The following is an 18,003-nucleotide window of genomic DNA, read 5'->3' as shown; positions in this document are numbered from 1 at the left end:
AGCAGCTGACAGAGAACCAATTTTGCAGGAGCTTGGTGGACCAAACCAGATCTATCATATCCCTTTTAGTCACTCAAGTTAGCTACATTACTTCAGCTTAGCATGGAAACAGACAATAATAACTCCATGCTTCATGCGCCTATTATGTCTGACTCCATCGTTTGAGGTATCACATGCCATCTGAGGATGCATCAGATGGTGACTTAGCCGAAAACAACAAATGGAAAGCCACATGATTCACTGCAAAAACAACACATCGCGTCCAAAAGGAGGGTTAGTCTGCAACACAAAAACTGGTCGAAACAGATGGGAAATAAACAACTTAACTGCTGTCGAGCGCAGAGCCCGTTTCAAAACCGTAAAGATGCTTTCTAATTCGTAACACAAGTAAGGAAGATCTTTCTTTTACGGGGACACAATAGAGTCTGTATTCTTGGATTTAAGAATCATCGAAGGTACTTTGTGAGCAGATGGTCAGGCTGGGTGGAAGCAATTGCTTTGCAGAAACCTCATTGCAACTCATGGAAATCTTTGAATAGCTCCCTGCAGTCCCTACCTCAGGTGAATGCTTCCTGTGAGACAGGCTGCTGATTTGCAAATAGATCAGGTGGTAAGAACTGACAGTTCTCTATCACTTCTAATTGTCTCAATATCTGATATCTGTGTATTTACGTAAGATGTTCTCCGGCTGTCTTTCGTGTGTGTGATGTGCATGCTTATGAATGATTAGGTGCGAGCACACCCTGTGCCTGTTTCCTGACAGCAGAGACTTAACCACAGGGAACAGCGACATCTCTCTTAAAGCAATCCAGACGACCCAGAGCTTTTTGGACCAAAGCAACATGCTAAATGTCATTCACCTCATTCTACAAACTGGTTACCACTGAGTTTCCTGCCAGTATTGTACAAAAGAGCCTGCATGTGTGTGTGAGTACATATCTATGTACATGATCTGTTTGAAATTCATCTTGTGAGTTTCCCGTCGGTTTCTGGTGAATCAGGAGGGTGTGACGAACAACCATTTGCTTTTCCCGGTTTATGAAAAAAAAGGAAGAAGAAGGAACATTGACTCCCCTTGTTTCATTTAATAGAGAAACTTTGTGAGTCATCGTGCAAACAGAGAGTGTGTCAGACTGAAGTGCTGCAAATCAGCACGAACAAAGCATTATGTAGTTACAGCCGTTCAATCAACAGGAATGATACGGTCTGTACTTTGATTATGTGGTTACTCAGCCCCAGCTGCGTTTGCACACACAGACACACTCATACATAAATAAACCTCTCACACACTTACATATTTATAAAGGTAAACAGATTTCCACTTAGTTATTGACACTTGCAAACTCGTACAAACTGAATCCAGAATGATTATTACGTCAAGAGATTAATTCATGGTTGATGAGAATGAATAAACCGCAGATGTATTTTAAGCTTACATTTCAGGCGTATCACGTCAAAAAAGGCTCCTTGAGATGTGTGACGAGGTGACAACCACCTTCAGGTATAATTTGTCATCATCTCAAGATGCTTCCAGGAGCATGACGGTGACTTCAGATCAGTGCCAGTGTCAAACCAATACTGTGGAGCTGTGTGAGGAATGAGGTGTGACTCGAGTGACGTTATCAGGTAACAAACTCCGGCAGGAAACGGTGCTCGCAGATGTACCTGATAATTAAGTCGCATATGTTCAAACACACACTGCATACACACACACACACACAGAGAAGGTGACACAAAACAACCACAATCCAATCCCAGAGAGATTTTTGTCTATGTAGGAGTAACCAGGAGAAAGCAGAGTGTCATTTTCTCTAGATACAGAAGTTCCACGTCCTACAAATGCTAGTAATTTCATAGCAGGAAAGGTGTGACCTTCAATGCGGGAGATATAAGAGGAACAGCTACTGAGGATGATGCTGTTATGATACATAAACATCTTGAACTATAATGCACAGCCTCACAAACAAGGCTCTGATATCAAGGCACTGCTGCTCTGATGTGTCCCTGCACTCCAGAGTCAAACGCCTACATGCCTTAACACCACAGCCAGCGGGCTAAGCTGCAGTCGCTTTTCTCACTGTAATTTTCATGAAGCAAGTGGTGCCCCGAAGAGGGTATGAGTGATGAGCGACAATGAGCCCCTCCGAATGTATTCTCCTCGCATCCGCAACCAACACGCCAGTGTGGCTGCTTTTGTACAGAGAGAGGTAAAAAAAGAAAAAGAGGCTGGCAGTCTGAGACAGGCAGCATAAATGAAGACATAAAAACCATCCCTGCTGTGGGAAAAAAAAACCTGTCTTTCACCCAAGATAAAAAAAATGAGACTTTTCTCCTATAGGTGGAGATACACTGAAAGAATATAGGGTGCAGTTAAGGGGAAGAAAGCAGAACACTGTTGCCTTATATAACCTGTCTTTCTGATGATCTGTTAATGTGTTTTTGTTTCTGTCTGTTTTCCGTCTCGCTGGCAAAACTGCAGTCCCTGTGGAGCTGCGCGAAGAGGGACGTTGAATAAAAGCATCCGTCAAAGGTATCATGCGGTGTAAAAGTGAGAACAGTTGGATATGATGCTATACTGTGATATCGGAGCACAGGAATAACACTGCCTCGAATGCTGTGTGCTATAAGAAGACAGGATTGTGTGACATCTCACCCTAAAACACACACGGCAGGTCATCAGGTCCAGTGCTGTCCCCATTGCTCCAGCAGTGCTCTTGACTGTTCAAGTTAAGATGTTGACGTGTGACAAAAGTTTGTGCTTCTCGTCTTTCCTTTCAGTCCAGCGATAGATCTCCAGGTCTGACGCACAAAGTGCTCCAAGTCCAACTCAGCCCACCAAAGGTGTCAACGGGATGGAAAATTAAAAGTCCTTCTGACATGTGAATTCTTTCAATTACATCTCAAAAACTATTCCCGCAGTAGTGCAATATCTCACTGCATCCACATCCAGCACTATAATATAGAAAACTTCTCCCACCAGACCCTCCCCTGCCTATGCTGGTGTCCTGTTGCACCTGTGACACCGAAGAGTCAATTACAAAGTTCAGGCTGGTAATGAGGTCTCCAGTTTCCTGATCCTGTGACCAGGGGACAATACAGAGGTCTTGAATCTTTAATGCATTTTCACCGAGCCTGTTGCCCACGTCTGGCATCACTGCCTCCGAAAGATCCAGTGAAATACATATTAAAAGTGGAAGAGCACTCAGACAGCACAGACCTTTGCCGAGGCCAAATGCCCTTGATCACAAAGTAAAGACAATAAAACAATTACTAATTATTTGTGTATCTGCTGCATGATTTGGATCTGCGCCAAAATGTAATGATTCCTCCTGGGCCTGTGATACACCCTTGCACTAAGTTTCATGTTTAGTCATATGTAATTTTTCCTTAACCCTGCTGACAAACAGGCAAACATGATGATCCGAAAAATTCAAACTCATTGAAACGACAATGAACACGCTTAGGTAGTGAAATGAACATTTAGTTCACGGGCAACAGCTCTGATGGACATTACTGCAGTCAGCATTGCAATGGTACGCCCACTCAAACCTGTCAAAACCTGTCATCTGTGACATTGTGTAGTGTGATAAACTGGACATGTTAGAGTGGCCTTTTAGTGACTGTCCCAAGGTACACCTGTGTAGTAATCATGCTGTTCAGCATCTGGTTATGCCACACCTGTCAGGTGGATGGATTATCTTGGAAAAGGAGAAGTGCTCACTCATTTTTGAAAATGTATAATTGGAGTAATATTCAAGGGATTTTACTAATATTATTTGGACGTAGCACAATACAAATTGTTGTCTTAAAGATAAAAGGACATGTGAAAAGACATGTGAAGACTTGTGAAGTACAGAGGGACAGAGAGTCATGTTGTCTTCACTTGAGAGCTGCTGTGAATGTCTGCATGATGACACATTCTCCTAGCAAGTAAAAAAAACCTTAAGCCATGTTGTACTAAATGATGACATGTACTGTAGCAACCTCTAAGGGATCACCTTCAGTCGTCTGTCGAAGCAAAAACCAAAGGTGGCATTGTTTCACTGTGTGTCTGTGAACATGTGCCTGCACTGGTGTATGTGTGAGCATGTGTCGAGGGGAATTCACTCGTTTGGCTATGAGAAGTGTGATTTTTTTTTTTTAGCCAAACTCCTCATTTTAGTGGGAAAAGACAAAGGAAATGAAGGATCAAACTTACAAACTTTCTCTTCAGCTTGCCCTTGCCTGCACGGCTCGGCTTGCTCTCGACCACAGTCCCGGAGCTGTAGTCAGAGCCAATGTCCAGGTGGTCATCTGCTGAGACACTCTTGCGAAGGTAGGCAGCTCGCGCCCGGAAGTGGGAGAACGGTGACTGGGAGCGAGGGCGGGCCTCGGTGCACCCACCATGCTCAGGCTCATCTTCGCCCTCCATGTCATCCTCCAAACGCCACAGCTCCCCTGCAGGAGGGTAGATGAGAGGAACAAAAAGAACAAATGATGACATTAGCAGAGAATAAGGAAGGAAACAAGAGAAGAAGAAATAAAAAGGGAAAAGAAAGGTTTGAGATATGTGAGACAGATTGGACAGATAATGAATAATTATTGCTACAGCGTAATCATTGCAAACTTACTCCGCAAATTGTGGAATGTCATCCCCTGATTGCTTTCATAAAATATTTCCTGAATCTAATCAAGCTTCCTTTTGAGGTGGAATATTTTAAACCCAAACATTATTCTCAGCCTGCCTCCTTAACAACTTGATTATGATTCCATACGCTAGACAGAAATGATGGCTCATGTAAAATGAAGAGGAAGGAACAAATTTGCAGCGACGGTGGCGTGTTTTTCTGCAGACTGACATGATGGCTGGGCTTTCACAGTCGCACAACAGAGATGGATGTGAGCTGTCAAAACGGAGCGCTGCTGCACTAATCACAGCCGACTACCATCACTCTGCATTTGATGTTCGTCAGACGCCCTGTCAGCGTCCGATGCCTGGCTAATAGTACTTGTGAAAAACACTTACTGGTCTTACAGTTACTTACCTGATGCATGCTGGGTAAGCAACTACATACAACTTACATACTTGTACATACAAGTAATTTCCAGTGAAAAAAGCCATGTTAAAGGCTTTTTTTTTAGACCATGAATACTGAAGCATGGTCACATGTGATGCTAATAAAGATTTAAACTAAGCCCAGTGGAATGTAAATGTATAAACCATTTCATCAATAAAAAAAGTTGAGATATCGAAACCTTGAGCACGGTGTATGAAGCTTCAAATGTCACAGTTGCTAACAGCACCTTTTTGAATATCCAGGAATGTCCTGATCAAGTTTTTTGCTCCCCAATCTGAGTCATTAAATATTTAGTATCTGCAGATACAGAGTCCCAGTCCAATACGTTTGTTTTCCTGGATAATGCTCTGCACAGTACACAAACTTCAAGTACATTGAAGTCAAACTCAATCAAATATATATGCTTGACAATATAGAAGCATAGAACATAGAAGTATCCTCCCTGAGAGTTACCTGAATGAACTGCATTCTATTGAGTGTTCATTTTCATCATCTGCACATCTTTTGAGCAGATTACATGAATAAATTACTGTGATTGGTTTTTTGCTTTGTTTTTTGCTGCACTTGCAATGGCGTGGTAAGTGTGTCACCGGCTCTTCAGCACACACAAGAGACTCTTTCACTGAGCTGAATTGAAATAAGTGCACATTAATGAGGTACTGTATTTGTTATCGTTTATGGTGGCTCTATGGTGTGTGGTGTTTTGCCAGGGGCGGGGCTCAGACCCTGGTCTTCACACACAGGGGAGAAGCGCTAGCGCTGCGGTCTGTGAACGTTGTGAAGACACTGGTTTCGCTTAAGGAGCATGCAATCTTGTAACTACTCTGGCCACATGGAGGCTGTGGTTGTTGTTCCCAGATGTTCCCAGCCAGTACAATGCCAAATTGGGGTGTCGTGGACAGTGCTCAATGTGAATGCGGGGATCCACTACAAACTGTGGAACACATAATAACCAGCTGCCCCAAACACCGGCCACCGAATGGCAATCGTGGTCCAATTGACCTGGATGATGAATCACTGGACTGGCTTGCCTCAACGGAGCTGAAGGTCTTAGGACATATGCCAGAAGAAGAACACACACAGAGGAGCTTAGCAGACTTTAGGAGAGACGGACAGAACAGAGAACAGAAATCCCTTGATTGGCCCCGATACCACTGAGTGGGATTGAATCGAGATTGGATTGGGACATCCCTAAATACAACTTTCAATCAATTTAAGACTGACATCAGGCTGTGCTTTTTTTCTCCAGTTGGATCATAGATTGGTTAACACAGACTAATAATTACAAAAGGATTTTAAAGTTTCAGACAATGCGAGCCAGCAAAATATTTTAGAGCTTTACCCTCCACGTTTTTTGAGTGACCATCCAATGTTTGTATACTCAGAAAAGTATATTAAGCTTTAGCATTGACTTGTAACAACATCCTTTATTAAAAAAAAATCTGCAGCAGGTCTTTTGGCAGTGACTGTCTTTGTGAGTTCTTATGAATGATCTTCAGAGTGTGAAATATTACAGTATCAGTTCCACTGTCTGAGCAGCAGCCAAAACGCATCTGGCCCCCAAAGCTGAGCCAAATAACACTGCAACAAAGTGACTAGGGAGCAACTCCCAATGCGAGCTCTGAGGCGTACTTGTCACTAATATGGGATGTTGCTTAAATCCGTGAATGAAGTGTAGCTGGGTTATTAAACAACTTGAATTTTTTTTTTTTTTCCGAAAAAGTTTTCTCAGCACTACTGGAGAGATTAAGAGCGAGAGAGAGAGAGAGAGAGAGAGAGAGAGAGAGAGTGGTAGACAGGGAGAGACAGCATCATGGTCGATGACAGTGGTTGCTAGGCAACAAGGGGCAACGTGAGACTGTCTCTCTCAATTTGATATTTGCAACAGAGCAGCAGTAGGGCAAGGGAAAACAGACGAAGAGATAGATGCAGACAGACAATCAGAGTCAGACAGGTAATGTGAGGACATAAAATGGAATGTCAAGATTTAACGACAGGAGTGTCATTAAGTCTAAAACCATTAGAAGCAGTAAGAGTAAAGATTTATTGGATAAGGGCAGCGGGGGCTGGGGGTTGGCTCAATGCTCCTCTACCAAAGTGGGGTTACTGAGGACATAACATTCTCGCAGTTCAAACAAGAGAGAGACTGGGACAGTGAAAGATGAAGTGAGCTGGCGGGAGGAAGGGAGGGAGAGTGTTTGCCAGCCATGACAACGTCGCAAAGGCTGGTGTTTTCTTCACCTTGTGAGTCTGCGTATGTCAACATGGCAAAATGTGGTCCTAGAGAGTCCTATTGTAGGTACAACTAACACAGAAGCTAAGTGGTTTTCTGTCTGTCTGTTTGTGCACAGAATTTGAAACTTTAGAGGTGTATAGTTAAGATCAAAATGAAGCTTGAGTACCAAGATGGGTGTGGTCCGAGCAAGGGGGCACAAAGTAAGACGGTTCGAAGAAGGAAAGGGGACATTGGCTCCCCAACTTTATGCACCTGGCCCCACATTTGTTAAGTTGCACATCGTTGTATCACCGTAACTCCCAATTTCCACATACTCCGTCTGCGCCGCACTCACATGTGGAAACTGCGAAATCACGCGATAAAAAGCACCATTCATTCCCAAAACTCCTGCAATTTCACACCAGGTCTTCTCCTTTCGGTTTGTATCCCTGTAGAAAGGATGTGTGGTGTCATACAAAATACTATGGTTTTCCACTTCAACTATGAGTTACTCCTCGTCCACCTTTCCTCAGACCCTCGCACTGACTGACAAGTTGTGTGACAGGATGTGACGTGATTTTTAAAAAATTGAGAGTTTACAATCTGTAGTCCGTGCAATGTGTCCCATGGCACTTCTGGGACACTCCTGGGACACTCCAGGGACGCTGGGCAGCGCTCACTGTGGAAATGAAGCTATTCACTAGAATGGGAGCGTATCTGCTACGCACTGCGCTGCGCTACGCAGGCGGAGTATGTGGAATTAGGGGTAAGAGTGATCCCATTACAAGATGTCTCTGTTTTTATTGTTTTTTTCATGTTTATTTCTTCAGTCTTTAAAGCAGTGGTTCTCAAATGGTGTGGTGCTGCACACTGGTGTGCCATGGGATTCTGTGATAACCACACATTATTATTACAATATTCAACTGGGCCTATACAAAGAGTTATGAATACATTTTTAACTGACTATATGAGTATGTTGTGTGCACCCATTTCCTAATAAAGAGGCAAACTCTACCTAGAAAATGCAATTTAATTTAATTCACCTTCACAGGGACCTATTTCACCTATTTGTCACCGTTCACGCAAGAGAATTACAAGTGTGCAACACATCACATTATCTCCTGTCCTGTTTAAATGGATGTGATATTGGTGATTTGATGTAATTTTAAAAAGTTTAAAATCAATTCTTGACTCATTTTGTTAAGAAATATTTCATGAGTAACAGTTGGTTGTCAATTGTTATTTGATATCAGTAAATAAACACAAATATTTAAGTTGTGATAAGAGTGATGACACACGTTATAGAGGCTATTGTGCACAGATATAAATGCAAGTGTGTCTTGAAATTTTGGCTTATCCATTAATGGGTTGCCTTGGGCACAAATAGTTTGAAAACCACTGCTTTAAAGGTTTACTAGGCAGGATTATTGGTCACTGCTTGCAAACACACTCGCCAGCGCTAGTGAAAGTAAAACCCACCCACCCAGGTTCAGATATATGCATTTTTTGGATGCCTCCTATTTACGGTCTGGCACCTGGTTGCTACCGACCTCACCTGAGAGCTGTGGGGGTAGACTTCCATTAACATCCAGGGCACAGAAAATAAGCAGGAAACGAGAAAATACAGGCAGAGGGCAGAGTCTCTGCAGAAAAATTCACTGCCACACACAAGTAAATCTATACATTGTTTTTTAGGAGAATTCTGTGTAGTATAACTTGAATTTGAACCGCTGCATGCTCAAGGAAGTGCCTCATATTCACTGCATCTAAACAAAATGCAAATATGCCCTTAAATTTTTACTATTTTGGGAAGAATTGTTTCCAATAATATTTGGAATAAAATAATATGATGTTCCCACTTGCTCTTGGTGCTTTGGAATGGATGCCGTTTGAAAGATTCACTCTTAGGTTGTGTCATCTGATAATTCCTGGTCTATTTATGGTCAAAATTAAAATTAGGGCTGCATGGTGGCTCTGGGACTCCAAGTGACTGCGTTGTTTAACTACATTGTGAAAACTTTGTGCTTGTCTGAGTTTATTTCGAAGTCGGCACCTCCTGAGTTGCTGCCTGTTTCTGCGAATCCATCGGGACTCTGGTTTACTTCAACTGGCAGACTTTGCCTTATTTTAATAAGTTCCTCTCCTCTGATGTTTGTCGTTTCTTTTCTGTCTTTGTAACGCTGCACATTCCTTTTCTCTCAAAAGCTACACAGAGGACACAGAGTGCGGTTTCAGGAAGAGGAGGGCCTCCTGCGCCAGCTTCTCTTGTATTAAACATCACAAATAAGGATGATAATAACGCAACGTTTTCCCTCATCCCGACGCTTGAAATGTGACAATTCTCATCCATCTGGTGGCGGTGGCGGTGGCGGTGGCGGTGGCGGTGGGGAGCATTTGATCAAGTCGAGTTGGGGGCCGTCAATCAGCAGTGACAGACCACTGTTGACTGTGTGTGTCTGTCAGAGCTTGTGAATGAGGAGAAGGTTGTGTGAGGATGTTTGATGTGACGGCTGTTTAGCTTCCTGACAGTTGTGGTGTCTGTCCGTGTTTTGGACGCAGTGTTAAAGGGCTGGAGAGGAAGATTACTTTACAAATGACCCACTTTGCAGCCTGAGAGCTGCTAGAAGCAGAATCAACTGATGTTTAATTATCCACTGAGAAATTATGAATGTATTAAAACATACTGTATGTAGGTCACTTTTGAAACAGTTTAAAAGCAAGCTCGAGCATCTTATATCCTTAAGAAATGCTCAGATGAATATTGGACTAATATTTGGTTCTATTTTTTTATAAACTTAACTTGTGTTCATTCAGAGTTTTTACAGAAAAGCTCCTTTTTGATCTGTATGGTTCAAAGCGTTATACAACAGGTTTCCTTTCACATAAAATCTTCACCTGTAAATGTCTTCATCCTTAAAAAAATCCTCATCCATCCATACGATGAAAGCTATCTCTGTCAGCAGGTTACAGCTTCAGGATCCTCCATGACAGTTTTCCCTTTCAGGTGAAGGAATTGTGTTTGATTTATAAGCAAGAAGGAGAGCAAGAAAGAGAGAGCAGATATATCTGTCTTGCACATGCTGCTGCAGAGACAGCGAGCAGCCGTGTGCTCTCCGTCAGGTGGAGCAAATATCAAAGGAGCAAAGCGTTTGCGGAAGTTTGAAAGGAAACAGGATAGGTTTGACATCTGAGGCTTTAGTTTAAGCTTTAGTGGCCTCTTTCATCTTGAATCTCCGGCGTGACGCGCTTATCTGATCGATAGTTCAAGAGGCGCACACATTATGCGTTAAGAGGTCAGAGAAGCTGTCTCCCAGAAACCGAGTACGTCAAACAGCGCTGGTGAGAGCAAGACATTTATTTTATTCAGCCACTTACAGGACTATTGCTATGAAGACATGAAGTGACTGTTGGTGAATGAATGAGAAGCTGCTGCTGAAGCTAAATGGTGCCATTTCCTGCAACATAAGTCAGGCAGAAGGATGAAAAGGAATGGTCTGAGCGACAATACCATAATTGTGTGAAGTGCATAGATTTTGGGGGAATTTACTCGGGCTTTGTAAAAGTCGGATTAGAGATTTGTTAGAGACATTATGTGAACAAAGGAGTAAATGAACAAGCCGAGGAGATGAAAGAATCACACAGTCGATTTTACAAAGCCGCCGGGTGCTGGTTTGGTAAACACACTTTCCCTAAACAGTGAGGAAAAATTACTGTAGTTGTTTGCTTCCTTGTTATCTTTACCTGCAGGTGGCAGAGTGCAGGCCTTTGGGTGGCTGGTGGCGGCGGGCAGGTTCTTTCTGCGAGGAGGACTCCCACCAATGAGATCAGAGTGGTGGACCCTGGAGACTGTAGGAGACTGGGGGATGCTGGGGAGGGTGCGGGACTTAGCCAGTATGGGTCTCTGCAGCTTCCTTTCCAGTGACCTGGTTGGATGGTAGAAATAGTCAATTACCCGGAACGTTTTTGTTTCCAGTGATTATCACAATAACAGCCCATAAAAAATGTCCATTAAAACTACCCCCAGTAGTGGAAGCACATTAAGGGATCTTTTAATGGTCAGTATGAAATGGAGGGATGATTACAGCAAGACAAACCTGTTTCAGTGTTCATACAGTGACTATTCTAAGACTGTTAACCTGCCCTTTAAGCTATTACTGTGCAATACAATAGCACACACACACTGGTGGTACACACACCCACAGCTTAATGAGCAACGAGAGCGCAGCTGCACTGATCAATAGTGAAATTGCTTCCACCTCGGCATAATCAAGCTGGAGGCCATTTAGAACACAACCGATTGAAACCGCTTTCTTTTATAGCGCTTGATACCACACGGCAGTCCGGCGGGACACCAATCAATAGCCACAATCACAAGATCGGCTTAATAGCAAATTGGTGACAAGCCACAACACGGTCAAATAATCCCGCGTACATCAATGATGAGACGTGAGGTGGCTTTGTATGTCAGTGTATTTTAAAAGAAGACACAAGTGTGTGTTTTTTTATCCTTATCGAAGGTGCAAATACAGACAACACCCCTTGTTTTACTGCAGTTTCTCAAGCTGAAACAAAAGACTAGATTGCCAGTATTACATTACACTACAACAGATGTGATTAATATTGCATAAAATCATCCCCAAAATCTTTGTGTCTCATGTATAATAGAACAGAGATAAGACCTGAAAAACAAAAACCAATACTGAGTCACTGCAGTGAGTCCCCCTCCGATCAGCCCAATGTGATCAAATTCAGTGAAACGTGGCCAGCATCTCAGACATCAGAGTCAGCCTGGCAGAAGTGGAAGATGTCTGACCTCCAGACTGTTGCGTGACTAGTTTGGGTACAGAACACATGAGGATGAAAAATCAGCTAAGGACATGCGAGCTGNTGTTGTGTCCTGGCGTTTTCAGTGATATCGAGTAAGATTAGAAAATGAATGTCGCAGGCTGATATTAAGATATGAGATTTATTTGTCTCATTTTCATTTTGACACAAGAATCAGTGGCTGATTGGGACACTTTATACAAACAAAGTCATTCAAGTTAATGTACTGACAGAACAGTGTGTACAATTAGCCTACAGCATCATATAGATAATGACGCATGTCTGTCTGTGCGTTGTCTGTGTGAATTTTCCAATCTCTCTCTTCATGTGTTTTTGTTCTCTCACATACCACATATTCAGCCCCCTACCATACTTGTGTTTATTGTTAGGCAGAGGAGAGAGTGACGCAATGTAGCCTAAGTGACAAAGTCAGTGTAACATTGTAAGAATATCGAAGAAGCCCTGATAGGTTGAGCAGGAAGTGTGGAGGATGCGTCAAACACAGGACTTTCACCCAGGACGCTGGTGTTTGCATCCCTAAATCAACATTGGCTTCTCATAATCAGAACATACCGTAGTGTACTAGTATTCTAAGCAAGCTTCATTAGTGACATATGTCATGTGTCATATGTGACTTATGTCACATTATGTTGACAAAAGTACTTATTTAATGCCGAACCATGATGTTTTTGCTCAACTTAATCATGTACTTTTGTTGCCTAAAACTAACCAGGTAGTCAACATTTCATGACGTTAAGGACATGTTTAAAACTGCAACCCAATGATTGATCGCCAGCACCCACCTTCATTTTCAAAAATAATGCATGCTTTGCTTTAATTTTAAAGGAATGGTTTAACATTTTGAGAAATTCGCTTTTTTGCCGCAAGTTAGAGGAAAAGATTGACATCTCTCTATCATGTCTGTCTATCATATATGAAGCAGGAACTAACGCCCCATTGCTACCAAGCAGTATAATACGGTATAGTTCAGTTTGGTATACTTTATTCCATTTCCACTGTGAAAAGTTGTGGATGGTACCAATGGAACTGTTCCCTACCATCCCCATTTTTGGTCCCCTCTGTTGGGGTACCTAGCACACAGATCTGGTGCTAAAAGGTGGAGCTGTGAACACTGCAGTCTGTTGATTCGTACCATACGAAAGTGTTTGGTGGAAACGGGGCTCAAGAGACAGTCGTGGCTAGATGGTAACCCTAGACTTCCAAAAACTCTTGTGGGCTGTTTCAAAATATTCTTGTCTTGTCTTGCTGTTTTATGGTGTGACCATGCTGTGGTTAAGGTGGGGTTACTTTAGGCACAAAAAGCACTTGGTTATGGTTAGGTTTAGATAATGGTTTGGGTTAAAATAATCACTTGAAAGATGAAACACAAATTCTTGCAGGAGTTTCTGGGGTTACCATCTAGACATAACCCTACGAGACAATTAGCTTAGCTTCGCATAAAGACAAAAAAGCGGAATCATTACTTTAAAGTCAACTTTTAAAGACATTTCATCAGCCGAAATGCAAAACAAAATCATGATTGCATATAAATGTCTCATACGTGAAAAAAGAGACCATAATGCTGGTAACAGTAGCATTACAAATTCATGCATTCACCCAATGAGAATAATCAAATATCATCAACATTATCTGATGTAAGACACCCAATTACATTAGCCTTTGATCTATGCATGGGATAATATCTAATCCATTAAATGCTTGACTTTACAATAGCAGATTATCAATCAGTAATTAATTAATGAGAGAATCAAATGATGCGGCATCATTCAGTCGTATACGCATCATATATTGAACAGCGGCCTTCTTAGGGGCGTGATTAACATAATTTTCCAGACAAGTGCTCTTGAGTAAAACTCTAAAATGTGCTTGTGTTTGGTGTGAAATACTTCAGCTCTCTTTTAACTCCCTTGGATGTCTGGCTCAGGATGTATTTTCAGGCTTGGGGCTATTTATCACTTGGGAGCTATCAGGTAAACCGACAGCCAGCTCTAAGTCAGCACATCCGCGGGCTCGAGAAGCAAAGTACTGACATCTGCCCGCTGTCAGCTCGTAAACTACTCCCCTGATAGAGAAGGTGGGTGTTGTAGTTGTGAATATTTGACCTGGGATCAGAGAATCCCTGGATGAGATTCAAAGCGGAGCCATTGAGGAGCCGGGACGGTGTGATGATGAATAATGCTTTTGTATTGCTGAATATCAGAGGAAGAGCTCCTGATAGTGGCTATACATGCAGGCATAGCACACACGCACTCTTTGATAGTAATAGAAACAGGCAGGTCTCTCATTCCGCAGAAATCCATACTGACTTGCATGAAAAAGCATTTGCCTGAAGCACGCACACACACACACACACACACATAAATACACAAACTCCTCAAAGCTGGCATGAGATGAAATAACTCAGGGTCCAGCAGTAAACACATGCGCACACGTACAACCGCACAAACACAGTTGTTGGCCTCCCACCAGCACATCATGATGATAACACACTGGGCTGAACAGCCGGCCCAGGCCACTCTGACAATTTGGGCCTCACTCATCCTACAAACCTGTTGCTAAGCGACTCTGTCTACAAAAAACAGGGGGAGAAGAGAGGAGAGGAAAGGAGAGGAGAGGCTTTTTTTTTTTTTTTTTTCTTCTGAGCAGTAATCTGCATTTTCACAAAAACAATGTCTTGCCCTGAGTTGTAAGCATCAAGTGTACCACACGTTTTGTTGTTGCCTAATGTATTATCTCTGCTGCTGCAGTCAGGGGAGACAACTCACTTTCTTTGTTGGAGTCTGTGCGTGCAACAGTGTTACAATATGACAGAAAATGAAAAGATGTTTTTTTTGTTAAGAATGACACAATGAGGTATTTAAGAGTTGAAAGAGGAGCAAAAGAAAAAAAGAATTATAGGATGATGATGTGATGGTGATGTGTGAAAATTACTTGCCAAAACAGGATAGTATGTTTTTTTGATGAGGCCCAAATGCTAACATGTTCTGCACTTGTTCTCGAGCACTCCTCCTTTGGCTCTCTTGTTTCTCCCTTCCATCTCTTCCTGCACTTGATTGACAATAAGGAAAGCTCAGAAGACTTCTGTTCTCTCTCTCTCGCTACAGGCTAAAATACGATTCGCTCTCACTATCGCAAGAGCAGGTTTTTAGTGCAACAGATGTACAGCAATTTGTATTAGTGACCTATTTCATTGCTAAAATTAGCACATGCAAGCCCTTGACTCCTCTCTCTCTCTCAGCTGTGTGATGTGAAGCTGCGACTGTTGAAGTGTTTTCCCAACCCTGACATGAAAACCTATTTCTGAACAGTTCAGCAGAGTAACGCATGATGAGTTTATTCCCTCAACCTTGACTCGGGCTGCTGTATAGGTTGCCACATCATTAAAGCTTGACTAAATCTGTCTCCAGCAGCATGATGAACACTGCACCATAGTGAATACTGTGGTGAGAACTATCCGTGGTGCTGAACAACTTGTAACACACACACACACACACACACACACACACACACACACACACACACACACACACACACTCCTTTTTACACACATTCCCACGGAGGTTTCGTGAAACAATCTTTGGTACATGAGGCAGAAGATTTTGGTTAACCTATGTTAAGACTGAACACATCCTGAAACAATTCAGAATAATGAGTAGGAGCCTATATACCTTTTTTCCGAATCTAATCTTAACCATTCTCCTGCAGCTCTAATGAATGCACCATTTATTAATGTAATGTTCTTCTGAAGCCAGTTTAACAGCACATGGTTATTCATTCATAAGCCAACCTCACTGCTTGGTAGTGAGCCATTCATTAAAAATCTTATTCAGTATTCATGTGTTCTCACTGGAGGACCAAACAATTCAGGGGGCTCCCTGAGAGGAAATGCCCACTGGGGAGCTCCCCCGAAAACGGAATACCTTCGAGGGCTTTCTTCCTGTTTGCGTTCACACCACCTACGAGAAGTGATGTAAGCGATGATGATGAAGTGATGTAAGCCAGCCAGCAATTGGTAGCAACATACAGTTAAACCTAGACTTCAGTCTGTCTATTTCTTTGTTATCTTCCATTTTTTAGGTTACCAGCTGAGTATGTACGTTGAAATACGCACTGACTGTAAAAGTAATGGACGTAGCTGCCGTGACGTCACCTATTGGTCCATGGCCTCCCGTTTTAAAGCCTCAAGTTCAGGATTTCGGCTGAAGCCATCTTGGTTTTTTATAGCTCGAAGCAACAATATTTGGGCGAGACGCTGGCACCGTAGACGAGTGGGGGTGGATCTGACAGACAAGCCGAGGACACTGTCGGCATTCTGTCACTCAGAGCAGCCTGCCCTTCGTTATGCATAACTTTAAGCCTTAATTAAATGTAAACAGGACAGTGACAGTCATCTTAATGGGGAAATTAGATACAGAGACCCAAACTGTTTTTGTACTGGGCTGTAAACATGTTTATTTCTGCTGTAACGTTGGAAATTTCAACATGGGTGTCTGTGGGGATTGACTGGCTTTTGGAGCCGGCCTCAAAGAACTATAGCTTTTTGGCACATCCGTGTTGGCTTCATTTTGTCCCCAAGAGGTTGCTGCTTGGAAATAGGAGGTAAAAATGTCCTCCAAAGTGCCGTTCTAAGAGCTACCATAGTTCCTTCGGTACAGACACAACAGAAAGAGAGGGTGCTTAGAACTATAAGGATATAGGATGGATGATGAAACACATTTGGCTGTGAGGCAGGAACAGCATTGGTATTTGTTCATTTATAAAGCTTTGATGCAGATATATGTCATCCCTTTTAAATCTCGTTCACAGAATAGGTTGTTGCTTCACACTCCCTAGGAACTAGGAAGAATGTTGTTCTCTTACAGTGTACCTTATACATGGAATAATCTACAGAAGACCTTCAACTTGGGCACTCTGCCACCTTTATGACTGTTTAAATGCCTTATTTCTGTTGTGTTAATGAAGTGTAACTATACATCTACACCATAACATGTTTATTGCGGCTGTATGTCCACTTTAAGCGATCATTTATTGCTATTGTTGTTTTAATTGATATGCATGATGGTTCTTTGTTTGTTTGGTTGACTGTTTTCAATGTCTTTGCTCCTGCTCAGCATCATTGACAATGCGGGTCTCCCTCAATTGATTTCCCGAGTCTTAAATAAAGGTTTGAATGAATGATCAAATGAGGTGAAGTGTAGTATCACAATGCTTATCTTTCTTCTTTTTTCTTTAGTTCTCATCTGTCTTTTGACACCTCCTTTGTCCTTGTAATCTTTTTCCCACACTACACTCTTTTTGAGTCATTGCCTTCTTCACTTAGGGATTCCTGAATATTCAAAACGTTGAAACCTTCAGATGAAACCACTGATAGCAGTATTTATGTATCTTAGTGCTGAGTAGGGAAGACTTGGATGACTCTCAGGAGGTTGGGAGACACAGGACTGACCCTATGAGGCAAAAGGGTATGACCAGATTAACCTCTGTCTTCACTGTTCAGTGATTCAGTAGACACTGGTCAAGGAGTCACTAGACTGAAAAGACTGAATGAAGCAGCTTTGAGCAGCTCAAGTGACAGGTGGGAGCAAAGGCCAGGCGGCCATTGTGGACTCACAGGCTTATCCTTCTACATTACAGCATGATGGACATTAACTTGTTCATTACAGACTCATTCATCATCACTCATCATTCATTATGGACTAACTGACTGACTTGTCACCATTCATTATTGCCGTATCCCAGATAGAGCGGAATTAGTGCCTACCTTCTGCAAAAAAAAGTGCTGAAATGACAGTATGAGTAAATTTGCATGTAATAATAATATGCTGTGAATTTGAATGTCCAGTTGGGGGAGATAAAAGGAGAAATTCCACACAGGAATCATTACAG

The 18,003-nt window shown here is 42.4% G+C and overlaps 1 protein-coding gene across 2 annotated transcripts in view; it reads right to left on the bottom strand.

The window, feature by feature from the left end:
• LOC126400186 (ankyrin repeat and fibronectin type-III domain-containing protein 1) overlaps window positions 1-18,003 on the bottom strand; it is a 167,597-nt gene that overhangs the window by 117,510 nt on the left and 32,084 nt on the right. For both annotated transcript variants that reach the window (XM_050060744.1, XM_050060745.1), the window contains 2 exons: window positions 11,014-11,195; window positions 4,199-4,437 (listed from right to left, as the gene is read on the bottom strand). In XM_050060744.1, the coding sequence (XP_049916701.1) occupies window positions 4,199-4,437; window positions 11,014-11,195 (421 nt within the window). The remainder of the gene's footprint in view (window positions 1-4,198; window positions 4,438-11,013; window positions 11,196-18,003) is intronic.

The sequence above is a fragment of the Epinephelus moara genome, chromosome 13, assembly GCF_006386435.1.
Source record: "Epinephelus moara isolate mb chromosome 13, YSFRI_EMoa_1.0, whole genome shotgun sequence".
NCBI classification, from domain to species: domain Eukaryota; kingdom Metazoa; phylum Chordata; class Actinopteri; order Perciformes; family Serranidae; genus Epinephelus; species Epinephelus moara.
The sequence above is the reverse complement of the archived record's forward strand: the minus strand, read 5'-3'. Positions and strand labels throughout refer to the sequence as shown.